Raw genomic sequence first — 21066 nt, forward strand, 5'->3', positions numbered from 1 at the left:
ATTCTTTCTTGTTATCATTGATTGGGTATTTTGTCAAGCCCTATATGGTGATGTGTGAGAATTGTTCTTCCCTGTATAAACACACACACCTGACCTATGTGTTTCTGCAGGCTAGCTCTGTGTGAGAAAGCACTGGTAGAGTACCTGGATACCAAGAGGCTGGCCTTCCCTCGGTTCTACTTCATCTCATCTGCTGACTTGCTGGACATACTGTCCAACGGCACCGAGCCACAACAGGTAGAATTGCACTGCAGTGTAACACTTGCATTAAATTGTTGAGCATCGCTGATTCAGATTCATAATATGCTCATTATGGATAGTGCTATTTTCTTCAACGCAAACATCCGCGTCTAACACAAATAGGAAGAATTGCAGCAAGTGATTTTGTTAGTTACAATTGCAATTCTGCTAAGACTGTTTGATCTGTGCATACCTTTCTTCTTTTAATCAAATTGTTATTGATTCTAGTTTTTTTCCCCTTAGGTTCAGAGACATTTGTCCAAACTTTTTGATAATATAGGAAAACTTGAGTTCAACCGTGGCACCGATGGGCTCCCCACCAAGACCGCTGTGGGTATGTTCAGTAAAGAGGACGAGTTTGTCACCTTCAGCCAACTCTGTGACTGCACTGGCCAGGTACTCCACCCTGCCCCACTCCCACCTTGTTTGTATTTACATTCACACCATTTAGCAGACGCCCTTATCCAGAGCACCATAGAATCAGTAGTTACAGGGACAGTCCCCCTGGAGACACTCAGGGTTAAGAGTCTTGCTCAGGGACACAATGGTAATAAGTGGGGTTTGAACATGGGACTTTGTGGTCTTTGCGACTGTCTTACCCACTAGTCTTACTACCACCTACTGTTCAGTTTTGAGAATGACACAAATGGTTTCCACAAATTTTGCTGCTTCAGTGTTCTTAGATCTTTTTGTCAGTTGTTTACGTGGTGTACTGAAGTATAATTACAAGCATTTTCAAATGCGTTTGTTTATATCACGTTTATGCAAAGAACTGATATTTGCACTGTTTGCCCGTTTTTCAAGACCTCTGTAATTCGCCCTGACATGCAGTTTCGGGCCAAATCCTGACTGAGTTTGTCAGAATTTGTGGGTTTTTGTTTGTCCACCTGCCTCTTGAGGATTGACCACAAGTCAATCCATTAGATTAAGGTCCGAACCCTGGCCATGAACCCATGTTTCAATGGATGGATAGTTTTGGATGGTTGGGAGAAGTTGCTGTTGGAGGATGTTTTGGTACCGTTCTTTATTCATGGCCGTGTTTTTGGGGTTGATTGTGAGTGAACCCACTACCTTGGATAAGATGCAGCTCCACACATGAATGGTCTCAGGATGCTTTACTGTTGGCATGAGACAGGACTGATGGTAGTGCCACCTTTTCTTCTCCAGATGTCCCAAACAATCTGAAAGGGGCTTCATCAGAGAAAATAACAATACCCCAGTCCTCAGCAGTCCAATCCCTGTACTCTCTACAGTGGCTTCTTTGCTGCCCTTCTTGACACCAGGCCGGCCTCAACTCACTGTGTGTGCAGATGCCCTCACACCTGCCTGCTGCCATTCCTGAGCAAGCTCTGCTCTGGTGGCACCTCGATCCCGCAGGTGAATCATCTTTAGGAGACGGTCCTGGCACTTGCTGGATGTTCTTGAGCACCCTGAAGCCTTCTTCACAACACTTGGTTGATTTATGTTCAATCTTAGTAGCAGCAATATTCCTGCCTGTGAAGAACATTTTATGCGATGCAGTGATGACTGGACGTGTTTCCTCGCAGGTAACCATGGTTAACAGAGGAAGAAGAAGGATTTCAAGCATCACCCCCATTTTAAAGCGTCCAGTCTGCTATTTTAACTCAGTCAGCAGGACAGAATGATCTCCAGCCTTGTGCTCCTCAACACTCTCACTTGTGTTAACTAGAGGATCACTGAAATGATCTCAGCAGGTCCTTTTGTGGCAGGGCTGAAATGCAATGATGAAATGGGATTAAATTCATTTTCATGGCAAAGAGGGACTTTGCAGTTCATCTGATTGCTCTTCATAACGTTCTGGAGAATATGCAAATACCCATAATAAAAACTGCAGCAGCAAGCTTTGTGAAAACCAGTATTTGTCTCATTGCCATGTATGTATGACTGTAGAGAATGTTTGTGTGTGTGTGCACAGTGTCTGTTCATACACATCAGCTTGTTCTGTGTGTGTGTGTGTGTGTGTGTGTGTAGGTTGAATTGTGGCTGAACCGCGTGCTGGACACTATGAGGGCCACAGTGAGACATGAGATGTCTGAGGCGGTCAGTGCCTATGAGGACAAGCCCCGGGAGCAGTGGCTACTGGACTACCCAGCCCAGGTTCAGTTAGCTTACGCATATTGTGCACTATATACTGTATATGTGTATCTGGGTTTGGGATCTTTGCATCCACGTTTGTGTGTATGTTGCTGAAGGGTAGCATGTGTGTTGACGTTCGCATTCCAGGTGGCTCTCACGTGTTCACAGATATGGTGGACATTAGAGGTAGGGTTGGCGTTTGCCCGACTGGAGGAAGGCCATGAAAACGACATGAAAGAGTACAACAAGAAGCAAGTCAGTCAGCTCAACACCCTCATCTCCATGCTGATTGGCCAGCTCTCACCAGGAGACAGACAGAAGATCATGACTGTCTGCACCATTGATGTTCACGCCAGAGATGTGGTGGCCAAGATCATTTCACAGAAGGTAACCCTGTTTCCCTTGAAAATGGCACACGGTGAGCAGTGGCCAACCATGACCGGTGTCTGGGGAGTGGCACCTCAGTGGGACTTTGGCGGTTTGGGATTCGAACCGGCTACCCGCTAGGCCACCAGTGCCCCAGTATGAAAGAATACAACAAGATGAGTTCATTCCAGTGATTGGTCATTGGTTATATTTGTGCACTGTCTTGTGCATTTTGCCAGATTTATTGCCTGGTTATTTGTAGAATAAATGAATCAACGTGTCCTTGGTCTGCAGGTGGAGAACTCTCAAGACTTTCTGTGGCTATCTCAGCTCAGACACCGCTGGAGCGAGACAGAAAAGCACTGCTTTGCCAACATTTGCGACGCCCAGTTCCTTTACTCCTATGAGTACCTTGGTAACACCCCACGACTGGTCATCACCCCCCTTACTGACAGGTTAGTCAGTCAGCAGGTTATGATGTTCCTGTTTCACTCCTTGTTGAGTAAAGAATGCTGTCAGACACAAGTTAAAAGCAAAGTGAAGATGCCATTAAACGTGAGCAATCCTAACTTTGTGTGTGTGTGTGTGTGTGTAACAGGTGCTACATAACTCTAACTCAGTCACTTCATCTCACCATGAGCGGAGCCCCAGCTGGACCTGCAGGCACTGGCAAAACAGAGACCACCAAGGACCTGGGTCGGGCCCTGGGCGTCATGGTTTACGTGTTTAACTGCTCTGAGCAGATGGACTACAAGGTAACACTGCTGCACTTGCTCAACCTCCTGGTGCATGGTACCGCATTTGTTCACCCTCAAGCAAACAGAACAGTTTGCTGCATATTAAAGACTCTAATTTCAAAAGACTAGTAAAGACTTTAATTTCACTTGGTTTCTTATTTCCAATTCATTCATTTACAGATAAGCAACATGTTCCACTACAGGCCCTGTCAGTATAAATTACTGGGCCATACAACAATTTCAGCCTTTAGGATTACACAAACACATTATTTCATTTTACTGTACTCACTCTTCACTTTCAGTCCTGTGGAAACATCTTCAAAGGTCTGGCCCAGACAGGGGCATGGGGCTGCTTTGACGAGTTTAACAGGATCTCCGTGGAGGTGCTGTCGGTGGTAGCAGTGCAAGTAAGTGTTATTCCCTGTTCCCCGCGCCTGTCCTGATTCTTTATGCCTGGTTTCTGGTGTGTCTGGTCATGAGCAGACCTCGCCCGAGAGTCGATGCGACTTGTTTGCGTTAGTGGAGTGTGTGGGTGCGAGTTATAAATACCTGTTTCCTCACTCCTTTTTCCTAAGCAGAGTCCTATACGTTTTTTTTTTTTTTTGTATTTCTAGAAATGCACACATGATGAAAACATTTCTTTTATAAGTTACCAGTCAAATGTTGCTCATCTTGAATGGCCACTGTTGCATTTACTGAAGCCTGTGGAACTAGGGTCATGGTGGGTCTTCATCAGCCAAGCTGGAGCCAAAAAAATCGTGTAGATGATTCACAGAGCAACATGATCCTGGTAGGTGTTAAAGCAGGAGCTTTTACCTGCAGGTAAAGAGCATCCAGGATGCCATCAGAGAAAAGAAACAATGCTTCAACTTCATGGGAGAAGAGGTGAGACTGGCACCCTCAGTTGGTATCTTCATCACCATGAACCCTGGCTACGCTGGCCGCACCGAGCTGCCTGAGAATCTTAAGGCCCTTTTCCGGTGAGTGAAGGCCCGTCCTCTCTGCCTTGACCAATAGACTGTGCCGTAGTGACATTCTCTCTCTCCCAGTCCATGTGCAATGGTGGTCCCAGACTTCGAGCTCATTTGTGAGATCATGCTGGTGGCCGAAGGCTTCATCAAGGCCAGGCCGTTGGCCAGAAAGTTTATCACCCTGTACAAACTCTGCAAGGAGCTGCTCTCGAAGCAGGTACTCTGCGCCATCGTTTACACACAAGCACATGCTAACCGGTTTACCGAATGACCCGACATGGCAAAATACTACTGACTACCCTTGTGTTCCTGAATAAAAAAAATAACCTTAAGCTCTTCTAGGGCCTGCATCTAACTGTTTTAAGCCACGAATATCATCTCATTTGTAAGTCTTGGATTAGGTGACTGCTAAATGACGTAACATAACATCATACTCTGTGTCATAAAAGGTTGATTTGACTACTCTATTAGTAAGGAACATGAAATACAGATAAGTGACCACACTCAGTATAACCACAAAACCTGTTGGTTAATTGGTAGAAAATGATAAAAAATTTTCCGTTTTGGTTTGAAACAGCTGCATGACACATTTGAACCAGAAATAGCCATTACAAAAACATATTTCTGTTATATAGTCTGATATACATTCTGCTTAAACTGATTTTGTCACCAATTGGAAATGTGGATGAAAGAATCCTCAAGGCCAATTCCAAAACATCATCCAGATGTCAATCAAGACAGTTCAAGGGTTTAATTGATTATTCACCCCTATCTCCATGTGTCGCAGGAGCACTATGACTGGGGACTGAGAGCCATCAAGTCTGTGCTGGTGGTGGCGGGTGCTCTGAAACGTGGGGAACCCGGACGAAATGAGGACCAGGTCTTGATGCGGGCACTCAGAGACTTCAACATTCCAAAGATTGTGACAGATGACATGCCTGTCTTCATGGGCCTTATTGGAGATCTATTCCCTGCCCTGGACATCCCTCGCAAGCGGGACATGGAGTTTGAGAAGGTTGTTAAGCAGTCTGTGCTGGACCTCAAACTGCAGGCTGAAGATAACTTTGTTCTGAAGGTGAGTCTTGAACTGATGGTAGAGGCAGAGCAAAAAATAAAGTTTTGAATTGACATTTGAGATTTTGATTGTTTTCTTTTTTTCTAACATCTTCATCAATAGTCTGCAATAGAAGCAACCTGCATGGTATTTTGTATGTCTAATGATGTTTCAAGCTGCAAAAAAACAGATCTGACCTGTGGTATCACAGGTCTCCTGTGGTTTCTGCCTCCATAAAGCTAGAAGCAGATCAGCCAGTCATGGTGACCATTTTTTCAGTTGAGATAGATAAGGGGTGAAGGGGCTCTGAATAACGGAATGTAATTGTAATTTGTCTCCATGGGATTCATGGATGGGGCTTGTTTTCCAAGCATGTCTCAGACACGCTTGATCAGTTTGAGATTTGGGAATCTGGTGGACAATTCAACCCCTTGAACACATTGTCACCTTGAACTCTTTCAGTGGTCATCATTTCAAATGTGTTTAAAAGCTTATTCAAATTATACTGCCCATGCAATAAATGAGTCTGTCAGTGAAAACTGCACTTGTGAAATAAAGCGACAGTATAGTGTTCATTAGATATTTTTTACAATTTCTCTCTTTCTTTCTTTCTTTCTTTCTTTCTTTCTTTCTTTCTTTCTTTCTTTCTTTCTTTCTTTCTTTCTTTCTTTCTTTCTTTCTTTCTTTCTTTCTTTCTTTCTTTCTTTCTTTCAGGTGGTTCAACTGGAGGAGTTGCTGGCCGTCCGCCACTCAGTGTTTGTTGTGGGCAGCGCTGGCACTGGGAAGTCACAGGTGCTAAAGTCTCTGAATAAGACCTACCAAAACATGAAGCGCCGGCCAGTGTGGGCTGACCTGAACCCCAAAGCTGTCACCAACGACGAGCTGTTCGGCATCATAAACCCGGCCACACGCGAGTGGAAAGATGGTGTGCATGTTCTGTGAAAATGTGTATGATGTAATGTGTATGATAACGTCTTCGTTTTCCGCCATATCGGTTTTCTAAAACATGGCTTAAACGGGTTAGGAAAATGTCTGACTTCTACCCTGTGGTCTGTTGTGGCAGGTCTCTTCTCGTGCATCATGCGTGAATTGTCTAACATCAGCCATGCTGGGCCTAAGTGGATTGTGCTGGATGGTGATATTGATCCCATGTGGATCGAGTCTCTGAACACAGTCATGGATGATAACAAGGTACAGATAGTTGTGGGCAGTTTAAGTCTTCATTTAATCAAATGAAACCAAATTTCTGCCTCTGTTAATAAATTGATTTTTTAAAAGCTTCATGTGACCAACAGGCTTTTAGGACTGAGGTCTTTTGGTATTTTATGATTTGTGTTTGTGCATCTGTTTAATGTGGGACTGTTGGTGTATTCAGCATGTGCATGTGGCTATTGTGTGTGTGTATTAGGTCGGTTAATGCTGTGTGTGTTCATGTGTGTTTGTGTGTGTGTGTGTGTGTGTGTGTGTGCACATTTAGGTTCTCACTTTAGCCAGTAATGAGCGAATTCCACTGAACCCCACAATGCGGCTGGTTTTTGAGATCAGCCACCTACGAACTGCCACACCTGCCACGGTGTCCCGTGCAGGTCAGTATTGTATAAAAAACACACACACACACTGTTATAGATCAAACTATAGTAGATCAGTTTGCTGTTTTACAGTCATTACAAAGACCACTTACATGCATCCTACATGATTTGTTCAGTTATGTCCATTTCGACCTGTTTATTGTACAGGTCGAAAAAGTAAAATTTTACTTTTCTCCTATAGAGATAACCTGTACAGTATTTAAGCTTTAGTTTTATTTAGTATCGTTTAGTTTAGTGTGTATATACAAATATATATTTCTTTTATGATTGCACTATGGGGGGCAGGGGGGGGTCTGTGTGAAACAGTATTTCAATACACGGTATACTGTGTATACTGTTGTACTGACAATAAACCAATCTTGAATCTTGTTTCATCTAATAAATTACTTGTTTATCTCACACAAAAGTTTAAATCTCATTGCTATCTGACTGTTGGTGTTCCACAGGAATTCTGTACATCAATCCAGCAGATTTGGGTTGGAATCCCCCAGTCTCCAGTTGGATTGACAGCAGAGAAGTCCAGTCAGAGAAGGCTAACCTGACCATTCTGTTTGACAAGTACCTACCTCCATGCCTGGACACACTTAGATCAAGGTAACACCTTGCAGATCTGGGACTGTCCCTGTAACTACTGATTGTAAGGTGCTCTGGATAAATGCCATAAATGTAGAAGTAACCATTAATGATATTAATTATTACACATCTAAAAATGATTGTTTTAATCACTGTTCATGTGATGTGCAGATTTAAGAAGATCATTCCAGTCCCAGAGCAGAGCATGGTGCAGACGCTGTGCTATCTGCTGGAGAGCCTGCTCACCCCAGAGCAGACGCCGCCTGATTGCCCCAAGGAGCTCTACGAGCTCTATTTTGTCTTTGCCGCTATCTGGGCATTCGGGGGAACCATGTTCCAGGACCAGGTGAAAGATTTTCTACATCAGTGTGTGGGTGGATGGAGGGAAATGTTCATTAAAACTGGTTATAAACAAAATATATATATATTTTTTGTTGCGTATGTGTATGTTCCATTTAAATTTTAATAAGTAAAAGAATTGAACATTGTGCTATTGTTGGCCTCCAGCATCAAAGATATGCTATCAAATTTGTCTTGTCCCCACTGTGAAATTTCGAAGATTGAAATGTATAGTAAAATACGCCATGCCGAATTACATACCGTTATGCACTAAACTTCTGCCATTTTACTTTGCAGTTGATTGACTACAGAGTTGAGTTCAGTAAGTGGTGGGTGACTGAGTTCAAAACCATCAAGTTCCCATCACAGGGCACAGTCTTTGATTACTACATCGACCCTGTTACCAAGAAGTTTGAACCCTGGTCAAAAATGGTTCCTAAATTTGTGCTGGACCCAGATGTTCCGCTACAGGTTGGAGAATTTTATTACATAAGATATTAAAGGCCATGTTTTGATAGAGTGTGTAATTTATGATTTTCTTCATTTCATTTCACTGTGCATTAGTACAGAGGTATCAAGCAATCAGAACCTGGTATAATCCCTAAACACACCATATATCAGCACCATGGACTACTTATTTAAATAACCCATGGAATGTGTGCCTAGACCCTCAAACACTGCCAGTACACAGTTTGTTCGAGCCCTTTGGTTTTTCGTATGGGTTTTTCTGCTGATCATTGCTGTCTGGGATCTCCAGGCCTGTTTAGTGCCCACCGCAGAAACAGTGCGCGTGAGCTTCCTGATGGACCGACTGCTGGCCTGTGGGCGACCAGTCATGCTTGTGGGCACTGCTGGCACAGGCAAGTCTGTCCTAGTGGGGGACCAGCTGAGATCTCTGGACCTTGAGAAATATACCGTCAAAAATGTGCCTTTCAACTACTACACCACCTCAGCTATGCTGCAGGGTATGTCCTCCCCTCTAATATCCATTCCATCCCTTTTCATTCCATACCAATTGATGTGTGTCGAGTGAGGACATGATCGGGTGTTTGTCGTGTTTCACATGTTTGACTTCAGCTGTACTGGAGAAGCCTCTGGAGAAAAAGGCTGGGAGGAACTACGGCCCCCAAGGCAACAAAAAGCTGGTCTACTTCATTGATGACATGAATATGCCAGAGGTGGACACATATGGGACCGTGCAGCCTCACACCCTCATACGGCAGCATATGGACTACAACCACTGGTATGACAGAATGGCTGTGGTCATTATTATATTGAAAATATTTAGATGAAAGTAAAGACAATTTTGGTCCATTAAATAAAAAAAAAAAAAGATCATTTAGGTTCCTAAGGAAGTGTAGGCTTATAGAAGTCTTGATAGATAGAGGAAGTAACACATGTATTAAAGAGTGGTAGTAGCCTAGTGTGTAACACAATGGCCTCTGAAGCAAAAGACCACGGTCACAGGTTCAAACCCCACATATTAACATTGTGTCCTGAGCAAGACACCTTGTGACTCCAGGGAGACTGTCTCTGTACCTACTCATTGTAAGTGTCTCTGGATAAGGGCGAAAAATAACGTAATTATAAATGTACACATGCTGCATTTTAATTAATCTTTGTCCTCACAAATTTTTGTGTATGCAAATGTGTTGAAATATGAAACTGATATGCGTGTTTGGTTATGCATTCGAGTGCATGCATGTGTGTGAAAAGAATCTTGTACATTTTCTCAGGTATGACAGGAATAAGCTCCAGCTGAAGGAGATCCACAACATTCAGTACATTTCCTGCATGAATCCTACGGCTGGCAGCTTCACCATCAACCCACGCCTGCAGGTACATACACACTCACGTAGACACACACACTCCCACAAACAAGCAAATACATTAGGACAAAGCTTAAAGACAACTGAAGCCTGAAGACAACCATTGACGTTGTGCAGAGAATATCTACTTATGTGTATTTTGTTTCAAGGTACAATATTTCAGATTTTAAGTTTAAAGCATTTCATGCTTTGTCCCTTCATAGTGTTGCAGAAATATTTATCAATGTTAGCATAATACCACTGTGTTTCTCAAGTGATGAATGTGAGTTACTGTACCAAGTCTGCCCTTGTAATGCCCGTAATGCTGCATCCAGTTATTTTCAGGAATAAGAATTCTATCTTAATTATAAAATAAATGTTTTTATTTTATTAAATGTTTTTTCTGTCCTTGTTCTAACATTTCCGTACATTCACTTTCAGTCAAGTTGGTCTTCTGGTCTGACAGTCAGTTCTGAATGCATCTTATAACCCAACAAAATCAAAATTAATCCTGGAGGGCAGGCCGGCTCGGTTATCTTCCGAGGGGACAGAGTGCCACTGAGTCCCCAGGGTGACAGGTGGGGGCCAGCCGGGACGTACAAGGAGAGGGCCTGCTCGCCCCAACATACTTAGACTGGGCGGAGCCGGGAGGGGTCTCGTGAAGCACCCGTGGAGCACCCGTGCCTCCAGTGTAGACATGCAGGGAGAGGGCCGATATGTCTCTCGCTCAGCTGGAGGCAGGGACATGTACGTGCCCAGAAGGTCCCGCTGAAAGCATCAGCGGGGACGTGCAGTGGCAGGTGCCCAGACGGCACCACCCTCCAGCCCTCAGTCATGACATTCACATGTCATTCCACAGATGCACTGGGTTTTGTCCATTTACTCCAAATCCTAATGATTTTTTTTTTCTTGGGTCTCAGGCAGGTTTTTCCGTTTCTTTCTATTCCTCAGCAGTAGGAGATGTACATGCACTTACACCAGACATCTGTCCATAATGTCCAACAGCAGACTTACAGCCTCCCCTTCCTCCACCACTCTCGTCTTCTTTCAGCGACATTTCTCAGTGTTCGCCCTTTCGTTCCCTGGTGTGGATGCTCTGACCACCATCTACAGCAAGATCCTGTCTCAGCACATTGGGGGTGAGGGCTTTGACCAAGTGCTGCAGCGTAGTGTCCCTCAGCTGGTTAATTTGGCCTTGGGCCTCCATGAGCGCGTGGCCACCACCTTCCTGCCCACTGCCATCAAGTTCCACTACATCTTCAACGTCAGAGACCTCTCCAACATATTCCAGGTACTGGACTCTGAATGTAACGTGACTAAGAAGTGTGTCCCAGTAATAGTGTGCTTGAATTAAAGAAAGCAGAAGGTTTTTGGAGAGATGTGAATGTTTGCAAGACATGACATTGGATTGGACATCGTAGTTTTGTAGCTATTTATGTGATTGTTCTCTGTAGCCTTTTGGCATTACCTTTGTCTGATTTCTTTGGCTTCAGGGCATCCTTTTCTGCACCAGCGAGTGTCTGAAGACTCCCCAGGATCTGCTGAAAATCTACCTGCATGAGTCGAGCAGGGTGTACCGAGATAAGATGGTTGAGGAGAAGGACTTCTCCACGTTTGACAAGCTACAGTCAGACATGGTGAAAAAGTTTTATGAGGTGGGTGCAAACCATTAGCTTCCATCATTAGTGCAAGGGCTCACAGACACAGGGATTACAGCCGTGATCTTGTTCCGACAATTCCGACAAGTACGCATTTTTTAAAAGCCCGGCTTCCTTTGCGTGCGCTATGAATGCTAGACAAAGCGAGAAAGGAATCCCCTGACGACGGTGGCCGAGAATTGCAAATCAAATGAACATTTCATTAAAAAAAATTTACATTTAAGTAACATTTGTATTAGCTCAACTACGGGCTTGGGCCGAGATCCTCAGCCCTGTATGACCAATGCCCTGCAAAAAACTTTTATGACAGAGTTCCATTTGGACACTCCAGCTTCCAGAGACACAGTTCCAACCAACTAGTCCCAGATCCTGACGATGAGGCTTTACTGCGTTTTTAATCTCTTTTGCTGCAGGACATGGACGTGGTAGTGGAGGAGACACGGCGGCTTAATATGTTCTGCCACTTTGCTGTGGGCCTTGACAACTCCAGGTACATGCCCGTGCAGTCACTGGAGATCCTGAACAGAACGATGCTTGAGGCCCTGGGCCGCTACAATGAGGTGAACGCCGTCCTGAACCTGGTGCTGTTTGAGGATGCCATGTGCCACATGTAAGGAGACCTTGCAATGTTGACGACTGGTGAATGAGGGGACTTTAATGCTGATAGTCTCATGTTCCTGACGTCTCTTCCCTGTAGCTGCCGGATCAGCCGGATCCTTGAATCTCCCCGTGGAAACGCACTGCTGGTGGGAGTGGGGGGGAGCGGGAAGCAGAGTTTGACCAGGCTCGCTGCGTTCATCAGCAACCTGGAAGTATTCCAGCTCACACTAAAAAAGGGCTACGGCATCCCAGACCTCAAGGTTGGTCATTTCCCTAATCGTCCACAGACTTTTAATACCGCTGTAAGCTTGGTGTCTTACACTGAATGTGAGTGCATTATGCTATGAACATTCGTTTGTGCCATAATCTGGTTTGGGAGATTTATGACATTGCTGCCATAACAAAAACACTTAATCATTTTTCAGTGTTGTATACTGACTGCAGCACAGCGTGAACTTTCATTTCATTTAATAGTGATTTCTGTTTATTGAATATTGTTGCTTAAAAAAGGATGGCAGAGGGGGTCTGACGTTAGTGGTTTTTTCAGAGTGATTTGAGCTCGAAATACATCAAGGCCGGAGTGAAGAATGTTGGCTCGGTGTTCCTGATGACGGATGCACAGGTTGCAGATGAGAAGTTCCTTGTCCTATTAAACGACCTTTTAGCATCAGGTAAGCCTGGTATTAACATCTATATCACGACATATACCAGAGATGCAATCAGTTCATGAAATCCTGTTGACTGATCGAATGTCCCCCACAACCACTGTCCTCCTGTTGTGACTATGTTCCTCATCCCAAACGCAGGAGAGATCCCTGACCTGTTTCCTGATGATGAAGTGGAGAACATAATTGGCAGCGTGAGAAATGAAGTGCGAGGCCTGGGGTTGATCGACACCCGTGAGAACTGCTGGAATTTCTTCATTGATCGAGTCAGACGACAGCTCAAGGTGATCCCTTATTGGACATTTGCAATCTCAAAATATGAAAATTCGATTTAAACAACATTTCTCCATGTTGTTTTTGATGGTGGAGAAGAACACCCATGCCACTAATCTGCTTGCAGGTGGTGCTGTGCTTCTCTCCCGTGGGCTCCACCCTCAGGGTGCGCAGCAGGAAGTTCCCCGCTTTGGTCAATTGCACAGCCATTGACTGGTTTCACGAGTGGCCGCAGGAGGCGCTGGAGTCTGTCAGCCTTCGCTTCCTGCAGGAAGTGGAGAACATTGAGGTGAGGCCATCTCATCCGAGACATGAACCTTTCGTTCTTCACGTGGATTTCTTTAAAAATGTATTTTATAGTAAATACGTCCGACAGCCTTCTGTGAAATAGTGGTAAATTGATGTTCATGAGGGAATGAAAGCTTTTCCCTGGCTTAGCTGCCCAGTGGACAGCCAGTTGCTTCTCTTTTACCCGCTTAAGTATAAAAGGATTGTAGAGGTCGGTGGACTGAATGGGGTGGTAGTAGCCTAGTGGGTAACACACTCGCCTATGAACCAGAAGACCCGGGTTCGAATCCCACTTACTACCTGAGCAAGATACTTAACCCTGAGTTGCTCCAGGGAGACTGTCCCTGTAACTACTGATTGTAAGTCGCTCTGGATAAGGGCGCCTGGTAAATGCTGTACATGTAAATGTAAACTTCAAGTACTGAGCAGCTACTGGGACATAAAATGTCTTAATGTATGCTATGTATGTTTAAATGTGTAAACAATTCTTTGCTATTAACACCTTTCTAATGGGCGTAGCCGCAAGTGAAGGTGTCGGTCAGCAAGTTCATGGCCCATGTTCACGTCAGCGTGAACCAAGCCTCCAAGAACTTCCTGGCAGATGAACGGCGCTACAACTACACAACACCCAAGTCTTTCCTGGAGCAGATCAAACTGTACCAGAACCTGCTGGCCATGAAGAGGAAAATGTTGACCAGCAAGATGGAGAGGCTGGACAATGGACTTCAGAAGCTCAAAAGCACCTCCGCCCAGGTGAGTCCTCTCAATTCAGGTTCTACTCAAGTCCTTTACGCAACCATACTGTGACCATACTGATTCCAAGCTCTGATTTGTGGCCTTGTTCCTAGGTGGATGACCTCAAGGCCAAGCTGGCAGCACAGGAGGTGGAACTGAAGCAGAAGAATGAGGATGCTGATAGGCTGATCCAGGAGGTTGGTGTGGAAAAAGATAAAGTGGACCGTGAGAAAGCAGTGGCAAATGAAGAGGAGCAGAAAGTAGCCAACATCAACATGGTAGTGCAGAGGAAGGCGAAGGACTGTGAGGAGGACCTGGCCAAAGCAGAGCCAGCGCTGATCGCGGCACAGGAGGCCCTTAACACTCTGAATAAGGTACCGAGCGCTGATCTCACAGACTGCTTTTTGACAGGCTGCATTGTGTTCCAGAAGGGCCTGTCCCCGGTGTCCTGTCATCTGAATAATTCTCTTTTTGACAACAAGAAGTGATATTTGGCTTCTATTTGGCTTGTATGCATAAGAAGATCAAATTGTGCCAACGTTGTGCCAACATGCACATGCAGGGAGTTGGACTGTAGTGGAGTTTGCGTGCTCTGATTTGCTCATTGGTGTGATTGAATGGTGTGTGTGCACCTTGCCCATGTGGATTCTTGCTTTCGGCCCTTAAACAGAGGCTGTTTCTGGCAACTGCATTCTAAACGTGGGTTAAGTGGTTACAGGAAGTGAGTCAGGGGGAGTAAATCAGAATAAACCATTTAAGAGCAAATATGTGAAACTGACATTGCTGGTTATTGATGTGAGATGTGATTGAAGTGTCACCGAATACATTGCTTTTAATTGAAAAAAAAATAGAGAAATAAGTACAAGAGTCTGGTGCTAACAATTTAAAACTCTCCTCTAGAATAATCTGACAGAGTTGAAATCGTTCGGCTCTCCCGTGACCGCTGTGACCAATGTCACGGCTGCTGTTATGGTCCTGATGGCACCTGGTGGCAAAGTGCCCAAGGACCGCAGCTGGAAGGCCGCCAAGGCCATGATGGCAAAGGTGGACTCATTCCTCGACTCTCTGGTGAACTTCAACAAAGAGAACATCCATGAGAACTGCCTGAAGAGCATCCAGCCCTACCTGCAGGATGCAGAGTTCAAGCCTGAACTGGTGGCAGCAAAGTCCAACGCTGCTGCTGGCCTCTGCTCTTGGGTGATCAACATTGTCAAGTATTATGAGGTCTTCTGTGAGGTGGAGCCCAAGCGGCAGGCCTTGAAGAAGGCAAATTCAGAACTGGCATCTGCCCAGGAGAAGCTTGCCCATATCAAGGCTAAGGTCAACGTGAGTGAATTCCTGCCACATACAGCCACCTTGCTTCAGATGAGCATGCCTGTAATCATGCCCTTGCTGTAATTCATTTTCTTTGACAATAATAAGTCAAAACTGTTGAATCCTGTCTCCACTGTCAGCACCTTAATGAGAACCTGGCAAACCTGACAGCCAAGTTTTCAAAAGCTACAGCAGACAAGCTCCAGTGCCAGCAGGAGGCTGAGAAAACCGAGAAGACCATCTCCCTCGCCAACCGCCTGGTGTGTGCCTCTGCTCGCACATTTACAGCTGCAAAAAAACATGCCTGTTTGTAAATCCTTGTGAGGACTTCACATTATAAATATATAGAATTTTCAATACCTAGCTTAAAACCAACACATAAATAGCTAAATTTTTATGAACAATTTCACACGCTGTGTATGAGTTATGTAAATGCAACTACTTATACCTGCAACTTCCTCTCATTTTTACTGAATATCATGTACAGTACAGGCCAACAGTTTGCATTGGTAGATTCTCACTGAAGGCATCAAAACTATGAATGAACACATGTGGAGTTATGTACTTAACAAAAAACAGTGAAATAACATGTTTTATATTCTAGTTTCTTTGCTCTGATTACTACTTTGAACACTCTTCGCATTCTCTTGATGAGCTTCAAGAGGTCGTCACCTGAAATGGTTTTCCAACAGTCTTGAAGGAGTTCCCAGAGGTGTTTAGCACTTGTTGACCCCTTTGCCTTCACTCTGCGGTCCAGCTCACCCCAAACCCTCTGGACTGGGTTCAGGTCCGGTGACTGTGGAGGTCAGGTCTCCACTTCTTGTTGAGTACATAACTCCACATGTGTTCATTCATAGTTTTGATGCCTTCAGTGAGAATCTACCAACGTAAATGGACTGTATGTCAGTTAGAATGAGGTTTATGTAGTATATATAGAAACAGAAGTATAACCACAATGTGCTTTTTTCATAGGTGGAGGGCCTGGCCTCTGAGAATGTGCGTTGGGCTGAGTCAGTGCGCAGTTTCCAGCTGCAGGAGAAGATGTTGTGTGGTGACGTCCTCCTTATCACCGCTTTTGTGTCCTACCTTGGCTACTTCACCAAGCACTACCGACAGCAGCTGATGGAGCAGAGCTGGAGACCCTACCTGAACCAGCTGCAGGTTCGCCAGCCTCACTCCGTTCACACGTAGAAATGCCTGGGCTTGATGTACCACTTCACATCCATTCAGCATTCTGAATATGAATATTTAAATGCAGCTGGAACACATGTCCACATTAGCATGCAGCTGTTATTTTGGTATCGGTACCTAATTAAAGCTCATATAAATACCACAGCCCTATATTGCACTTTACTGATTGTTCAATACATTTATTATGAAAAAGAATCATAAGTCATCCAAATTACTTTTAGATTAATTTCAACCTCTGAGTTGGCATGTCTTAAAGTAGTGTTTGGTAGTGCATTGTATGGCATGGTACAGGGTGTATGGCTTCCACATTTTCTCAAATGTTCCAGACTTCCAGGTTCGTTTTGAACAAAAAAACACAACTGTTAACTGGGTTTCAGAGATGTTCAACTCATTTCCTGTCTGTACATTAAAAAAATGAATAATTCAGCTTGGAATTAAACTTAATTCAGACTTTTTTTATCCATCTTATAAATTTTGAGGTGTTTTGTGAGGTGTTTGCTATGTGAATGTTAAAGTATTATGGAATACTTGCCATCCACCATATGTTAGGTGCCAATTCCAGTGACTGGAGACCTGGACCCCCTCACCATGCTAACAGACGATGCAGACGTGGCAGGATGGCAAAACGAGGGCTTGCCTGCAGACCGCATGTCCACAGAAAATGCCACCATCCTGAGCAGCTGCGAGCGTTGGCCCCTGATGGTGGACCCCCAGCTGCAGGGAATCAAATGGATTAAAAACAAATATGGGGACCTGCTTCGCATTGTTCAGATTGGACAGCGCGGGTAAAGTTATTTCTGTTATTTATGCTATAAATTTCAGTTATTTCTGTTATTTATGCTATAATTTTTTTTGTAGGTATTTGGACTTTATTGAGAGAGCAGTGGCTGCAGGAGAAGTTGTTCTCATTGAAAATTTGGAAGAATCAGTTGATCCAGTCCTAGGCCCATTACTGGGTCGAGAAACTATAAAGAAGGGCAGGTCTGAATCCTCAAAAACTGCACAAAACTGCTTAATACATCCTTCTGGTGAAGCAGCTTCATCTCACAAATACATTTATTAAGATTTAATAAGATTTAATAGTTTAACAAATCAATTTAATTGTTGTCCAATTTTGTGGACCATTGTATAGACACTTTGTACTGTCAGTACAGTCTTTACATATAAGCTGCCTATGAACCAGAGGACCACAAAGTCCCATGGTCAAAGCCAACTTACTACCATTGTGTCCCTGAGCAGGACACTTAGTGTCTCCAGCGGGCCTGTCCCTGTTACTGCTGTCAACATAAAACTATATGAGACCTCTTTTCAGTTGTCAACACAGATTCACTGAAGACATGGTTGCTGATCTGCTCTCCCATTTATTTGAAGGTACATCAAAATTGGAGATAAGGAGTGTGAGTACAACCCCAGTTTTCGACTTATTCTTCACACCAAGCTGGCCAACCCTCATTATCAGCCTGAGCTGCAGGCCCAGTGCACACTTGTTAACTTCACAGTGACACGAGATGGCCTGGAGGACCAGCTCCTGGCTGCTGTGGTCAGCATGGAACGGCCTGACCTGGAGGAGCAAAAGGTCAGAGAGCCACCACTCGCACTGCAAGAATCACTGTAGATCCTCAGCTCAATAACATAAAACAATCACACACCGTCACACAGTCTATTCAAACCAAGCACACCGTACTCTTACATGAAAGCACCAGGCAACACCATGAAGCCATGATCCCTCCTGCTGTAGGTCTCCATGTGTCTGCTAATTTGGACATCTCTAACAAATAAAATAGATTCGATGAATCAGTTTATCAATATTTTCTTGTATGTGTCACAGCGTCAATGTGTAAGATTTGGGTATCTGGTGAATTTATACTTCACCACCCCAGAACGCTTTCTAAGAAAGCCCTTAATAAGCAGAAATTCACTCGACAATCACAAAAATGCACCATTGTTGGCTGTTTAATGGTCTGTTTGCTTCATGTATAGAAAGACTTTTGTCTTAATTTGTCAATTTTGCCCTTTCTTGTTTTATTAGTCAAACCTGACAAAGCAACAGAATGGGTTTAAAATCCAGCTGAAGTCTCTGGAGGACAGCCTGCTCTCCCGCCTCTCCTCTGCCTCTGGAAACTTCCTGGGGAACACAGAGCTGGTGGAGAACCTTGAAGTAACCAAACAGACGGCGGCGGAAACAGAACAGAAAGTAAGTATGTTTTAAATACTTTCCATTGGAGTAAATGCTTGAAAATGCATAGGAATTATTATTTAAGCCTTTATTGTTCCTACTTGAACTCATTACAACTCAAATGAAAGACTGTCGTGTGTTTTCAGCATCATCTATGTGCGGGAAGAAAACCGTTTAACCGAGAGGCATCTTGCCCACACCTGTGTCTGTAGTGAACGTAGTGGTGATTGCCATTTTATGTGGAGGTCTGGTTGTTCCAGGTTAAAGAGGCCAAGCTGATGGAGGCCAAGATCAACGACGCACGAGAACTCTACCGGCCGGTGGCTGCCAGAGCCTCCCTGTTGTATTTCATCATGAATGACCTCAGCAAAATCCACCCAATGTACCAATTCTCTCTGAAGGTGATGTGCTCACGATTTGGTTGCTCCATATGAGCAAATAATGACAATTGCATGATATTCATCTATGTTACAGAATGACAAACAGATTAAACAATTGGGCAAAATTCAGATAAACAGACTAATCAGAATAATTTAAACACAAAAGCCCACCAGAGCCTATCCATGGCGCATATGAATCTTTGACTGATGGCATGGCACTAAGCATATGACCGTAACAGTTTATCATGCAAATATTGAAAGGATGCATTCAATCATTTTCATATTATTATCTAGGGTTACTTTGTTACCTCATCTCAATGACTTTTCACTGGCTCACCATGCCTTCCTCCTGCTGGAATAACACCTTACTGCATTCCTTCAAATTAACAGCATCTGATGGCACTTCCTTGCCACTCCTATTGCTTCACCACATGTCTGTGTGTCTTATATGCTTGTATATTTCAGGCTTTCAGTGTAGTGTTTCAGAAGGCAGTGATGAAGGCAACTCCAGATGAGATCCTGCAACAGCGAGTATCCAACCTCATACACAGCATCACCTTTTCGGCGTTCCAGTACACGACCCGTGGGCTGTTTGAGTGTGACAAGCTCACCTACACCGCCCAGCTGGCCTTCCAGGTGGGCCGGCAGTCTCTGTTACATCTAGCGCACTTTGTGTCACACACAGTGAAGAATCTGCTAAATTCTGCCCTCTTCTCCCATGGCAGGTTCTGTTGATGAATAAAGAGATAAACCCCTCTGAGTTGGACTTTCTGCTGCGCTTCCCTGTGCAAGCTGGTGTGTTCTCCCCTGTGGACTTCCTGTCTGATCATTGTTGGGGTGGAATCAAGGTATACTTTTAATGAATTAAATGGATTTAGTCAAGCTTATAAATGTTTTACATGATGCTTTAAGCCAGTGGTTCTCCACCGGTGGGGCACGGACACTTTCGCTGCTAAAATAGACCAAAACAGTCATTGTTTCATCAAAAATGTAAGTGACTTAATATTATTAAGTCTTGGTCATCAGGCCGTGTGATGTATGTTGCTGAACTGTATTAAACTGTATTCACTGGGGCCCCAACAGCAAAGAACCAGCTTTGGGGGGGCCCAGCTTGCAAAAGGTGGAGAACCCCTGCTTTAAGCTATATGCTAGATAATCAAAAAATAAAGCCCCGAGTGTGGATGCTCGCGTTGCCGGGTAACACAAAAGACGACGCGGGAACAAGCAGGATACAACGGAGGACCATCAACAAGAATCAGGCTTACTTGGAGTCATTCTGCTGGATGCATGAACAATGACTGAGTGACGAAACGTGAAGAAGGACTACTTCTATACGGGACGCCTCACCCGCTTCCGTGTTTCCTGGGTCATGTGAACAGTGTCACGTGACAAAAATATTAATGTTAATTAATAATATTAATAAACATAAAATAATATGGACAAATGGTCAAATTAGTCCCCATTGTGTTCTCAGTTTCTCCAGAACTGAAACTAATTGGGTGGTATCACTGTTTTATTTATCCTCTCCCCACCTCAGGCACTGTGTTCTATGGATGAGTTCCGGAACCTGGACCGTGACATTGAGGGCTCAGCGAAGCGCTGGAAGAAGATTGTTGAATCGGAATGTCCGGAGAGAGAGAATTTTCCCCAGGAGTGGAAAAGCAAGTCCGGCCTGCAGAAGCTCTGCATGATGCGGGCCCTGCGGCCTGACAGGATGACCTACGCCGTGAGGTGCTCCATGCTTTTATTCTCCTGTATTTCTCTCCTGTACTTTGTAGGACCTTTGTGACTCCTAATTAGAAAAAGTACGCTTTGAAATTAATTTTCTGTACACAGTGTTATGTGAGCATTTTGTAGAGTGGAAAATTTTCTTTTTCGGAATCAAGAAATGGTGTACATGTGAAACCGTATTGAGTTTTTTTTTAACCAAAAATTTTTAGCAGTTTGGTATGATCCTTTATTAGTCCCAGAAGTGGGAAATTTGTCGTGTTCCCTCCTCGTATGACATTGTA

General features: G+C 44.2%; 1 protein-coding gene across 2 annotated transcripts in view; it reads left to right on the forward strand.

The window, feature by feature from the left end:
• LOC114794329 (dynein heavy chain 9, axonemal-like) overlaps positions 1-21066 on the forward strand; it is a 40390-nt gene that overhangs the window by 14034 nt on the left and 5290 nt on the right. For both annotated transcript variants that reach the window (XM_028986817.1, XM_028986818.1), the window contains 39 exons: positions 111-237; positions 484-636; positions 2233-2358; positions 2485-2724; positions 2998-3158; positions 3302-3458; positions 3743-3847; positions 4263-4420; positions 4490-4628; positions 5199-5486; positions 6180-6390; positions 6529-6656; positions 6943-7051; positions 7501-7648; positions 7799-7973; positions 8264-8437; positions 8724-8931; positions 9044-9209; positions 9703-9805; positions 10826-11065; positions 11268-11429; positions 11846-12042; positions 12130-12292; positions 12580-12703; positions 12839-12981; positions 13098-13259; positions 13778-14011; positions 14107-14367; positions 14894-15319; positions 15448-15567; positions 16280-16468; positions 17048-17283; positions 17357-17479; positions 17870-18074; positions 18528-18692; positions 18935-19075; positions 19520-19690; positions 19780-19902; positions 20592-20785. In XM_028986817.1, coding sequence (XP_028842650.1) covers positions 111-237; positions 484-636; positions 2233-2358; positions 2485-2724; positions 2998-3158; positions 3302-3458; positions 3743-3847; positions 4263-4420; positions 4490-4628; positions 5199-5486; positions 6180-6390; positions 6529-6656; positions 6943-7051; positions 7501-7648; positions 7799-7973; positions 8264-8437; positions 8724-8931; positions 9044-9209; positions 9703-9805; positions 10826-11065; positions 11268-11429; positions 11846-12042; positions 12130-12292; positions 12580-12703; positions 12839-12981; positions 13098-13259; positions 13778-14011; positions 14107-14367; positions 14894-15319; positions 15448-15567; positions 16280-16468; positions 17048-17283; positions 17357-17479; positions 17870-18074; positions 18528-18692; positions 18935-19075; positions 19520-19690; positions 19780-19902; positions 20592-20785 — 6855 coding nt within the window. The remainder of the gene's footprint in view (positions 1-110; positions 238-483; positions 637-2232; positions 2359-2484; positions 2725-2997; positions 3159-3301; positions 3459-3742; positions 3848-4262; positions 4421-4489; positions 4629-5198; positions 5487-6179; positions 6391-6528; positions 6657-6942; positions 7052-7500; positions 7649-7798; positions 7974-8263; positions 8438-8723; positions 8932-9043; positions 9210-9702; positions 9806-10825; positions 11066-11267; positions 11430-11845; positions 12043-12129; positions 12293-12579; positions 12704-12838; positions 12982-13097; positions 13260-13777; positions 14012-14106; positions 14368-14893; positions 15320-15447; positions 15568-16279; positions 16469-17047; positions 17284-17356; positions 17480-17869; positions 18075-18527; positions 18693-18934; positions 19076-19519; positions 19691-19779; positions 19903-20591; positions 20786-21066) is intronic.

The sequence above is a fragment of the Denticeps clupeoides genome, chromosome 7 (assembly GCF_900700375.1).
Source record: "Denticeps clupeoides chromosome 7, fDenClu1.1, whole genome shotgun sequence".
NCBI classification, from domain to species: Eukaryota; Metazoa; Chordata; class Actinopteri; order Clupeiformes; family Denticipitidae; genus Denticeps; species Denticeps clupeoides.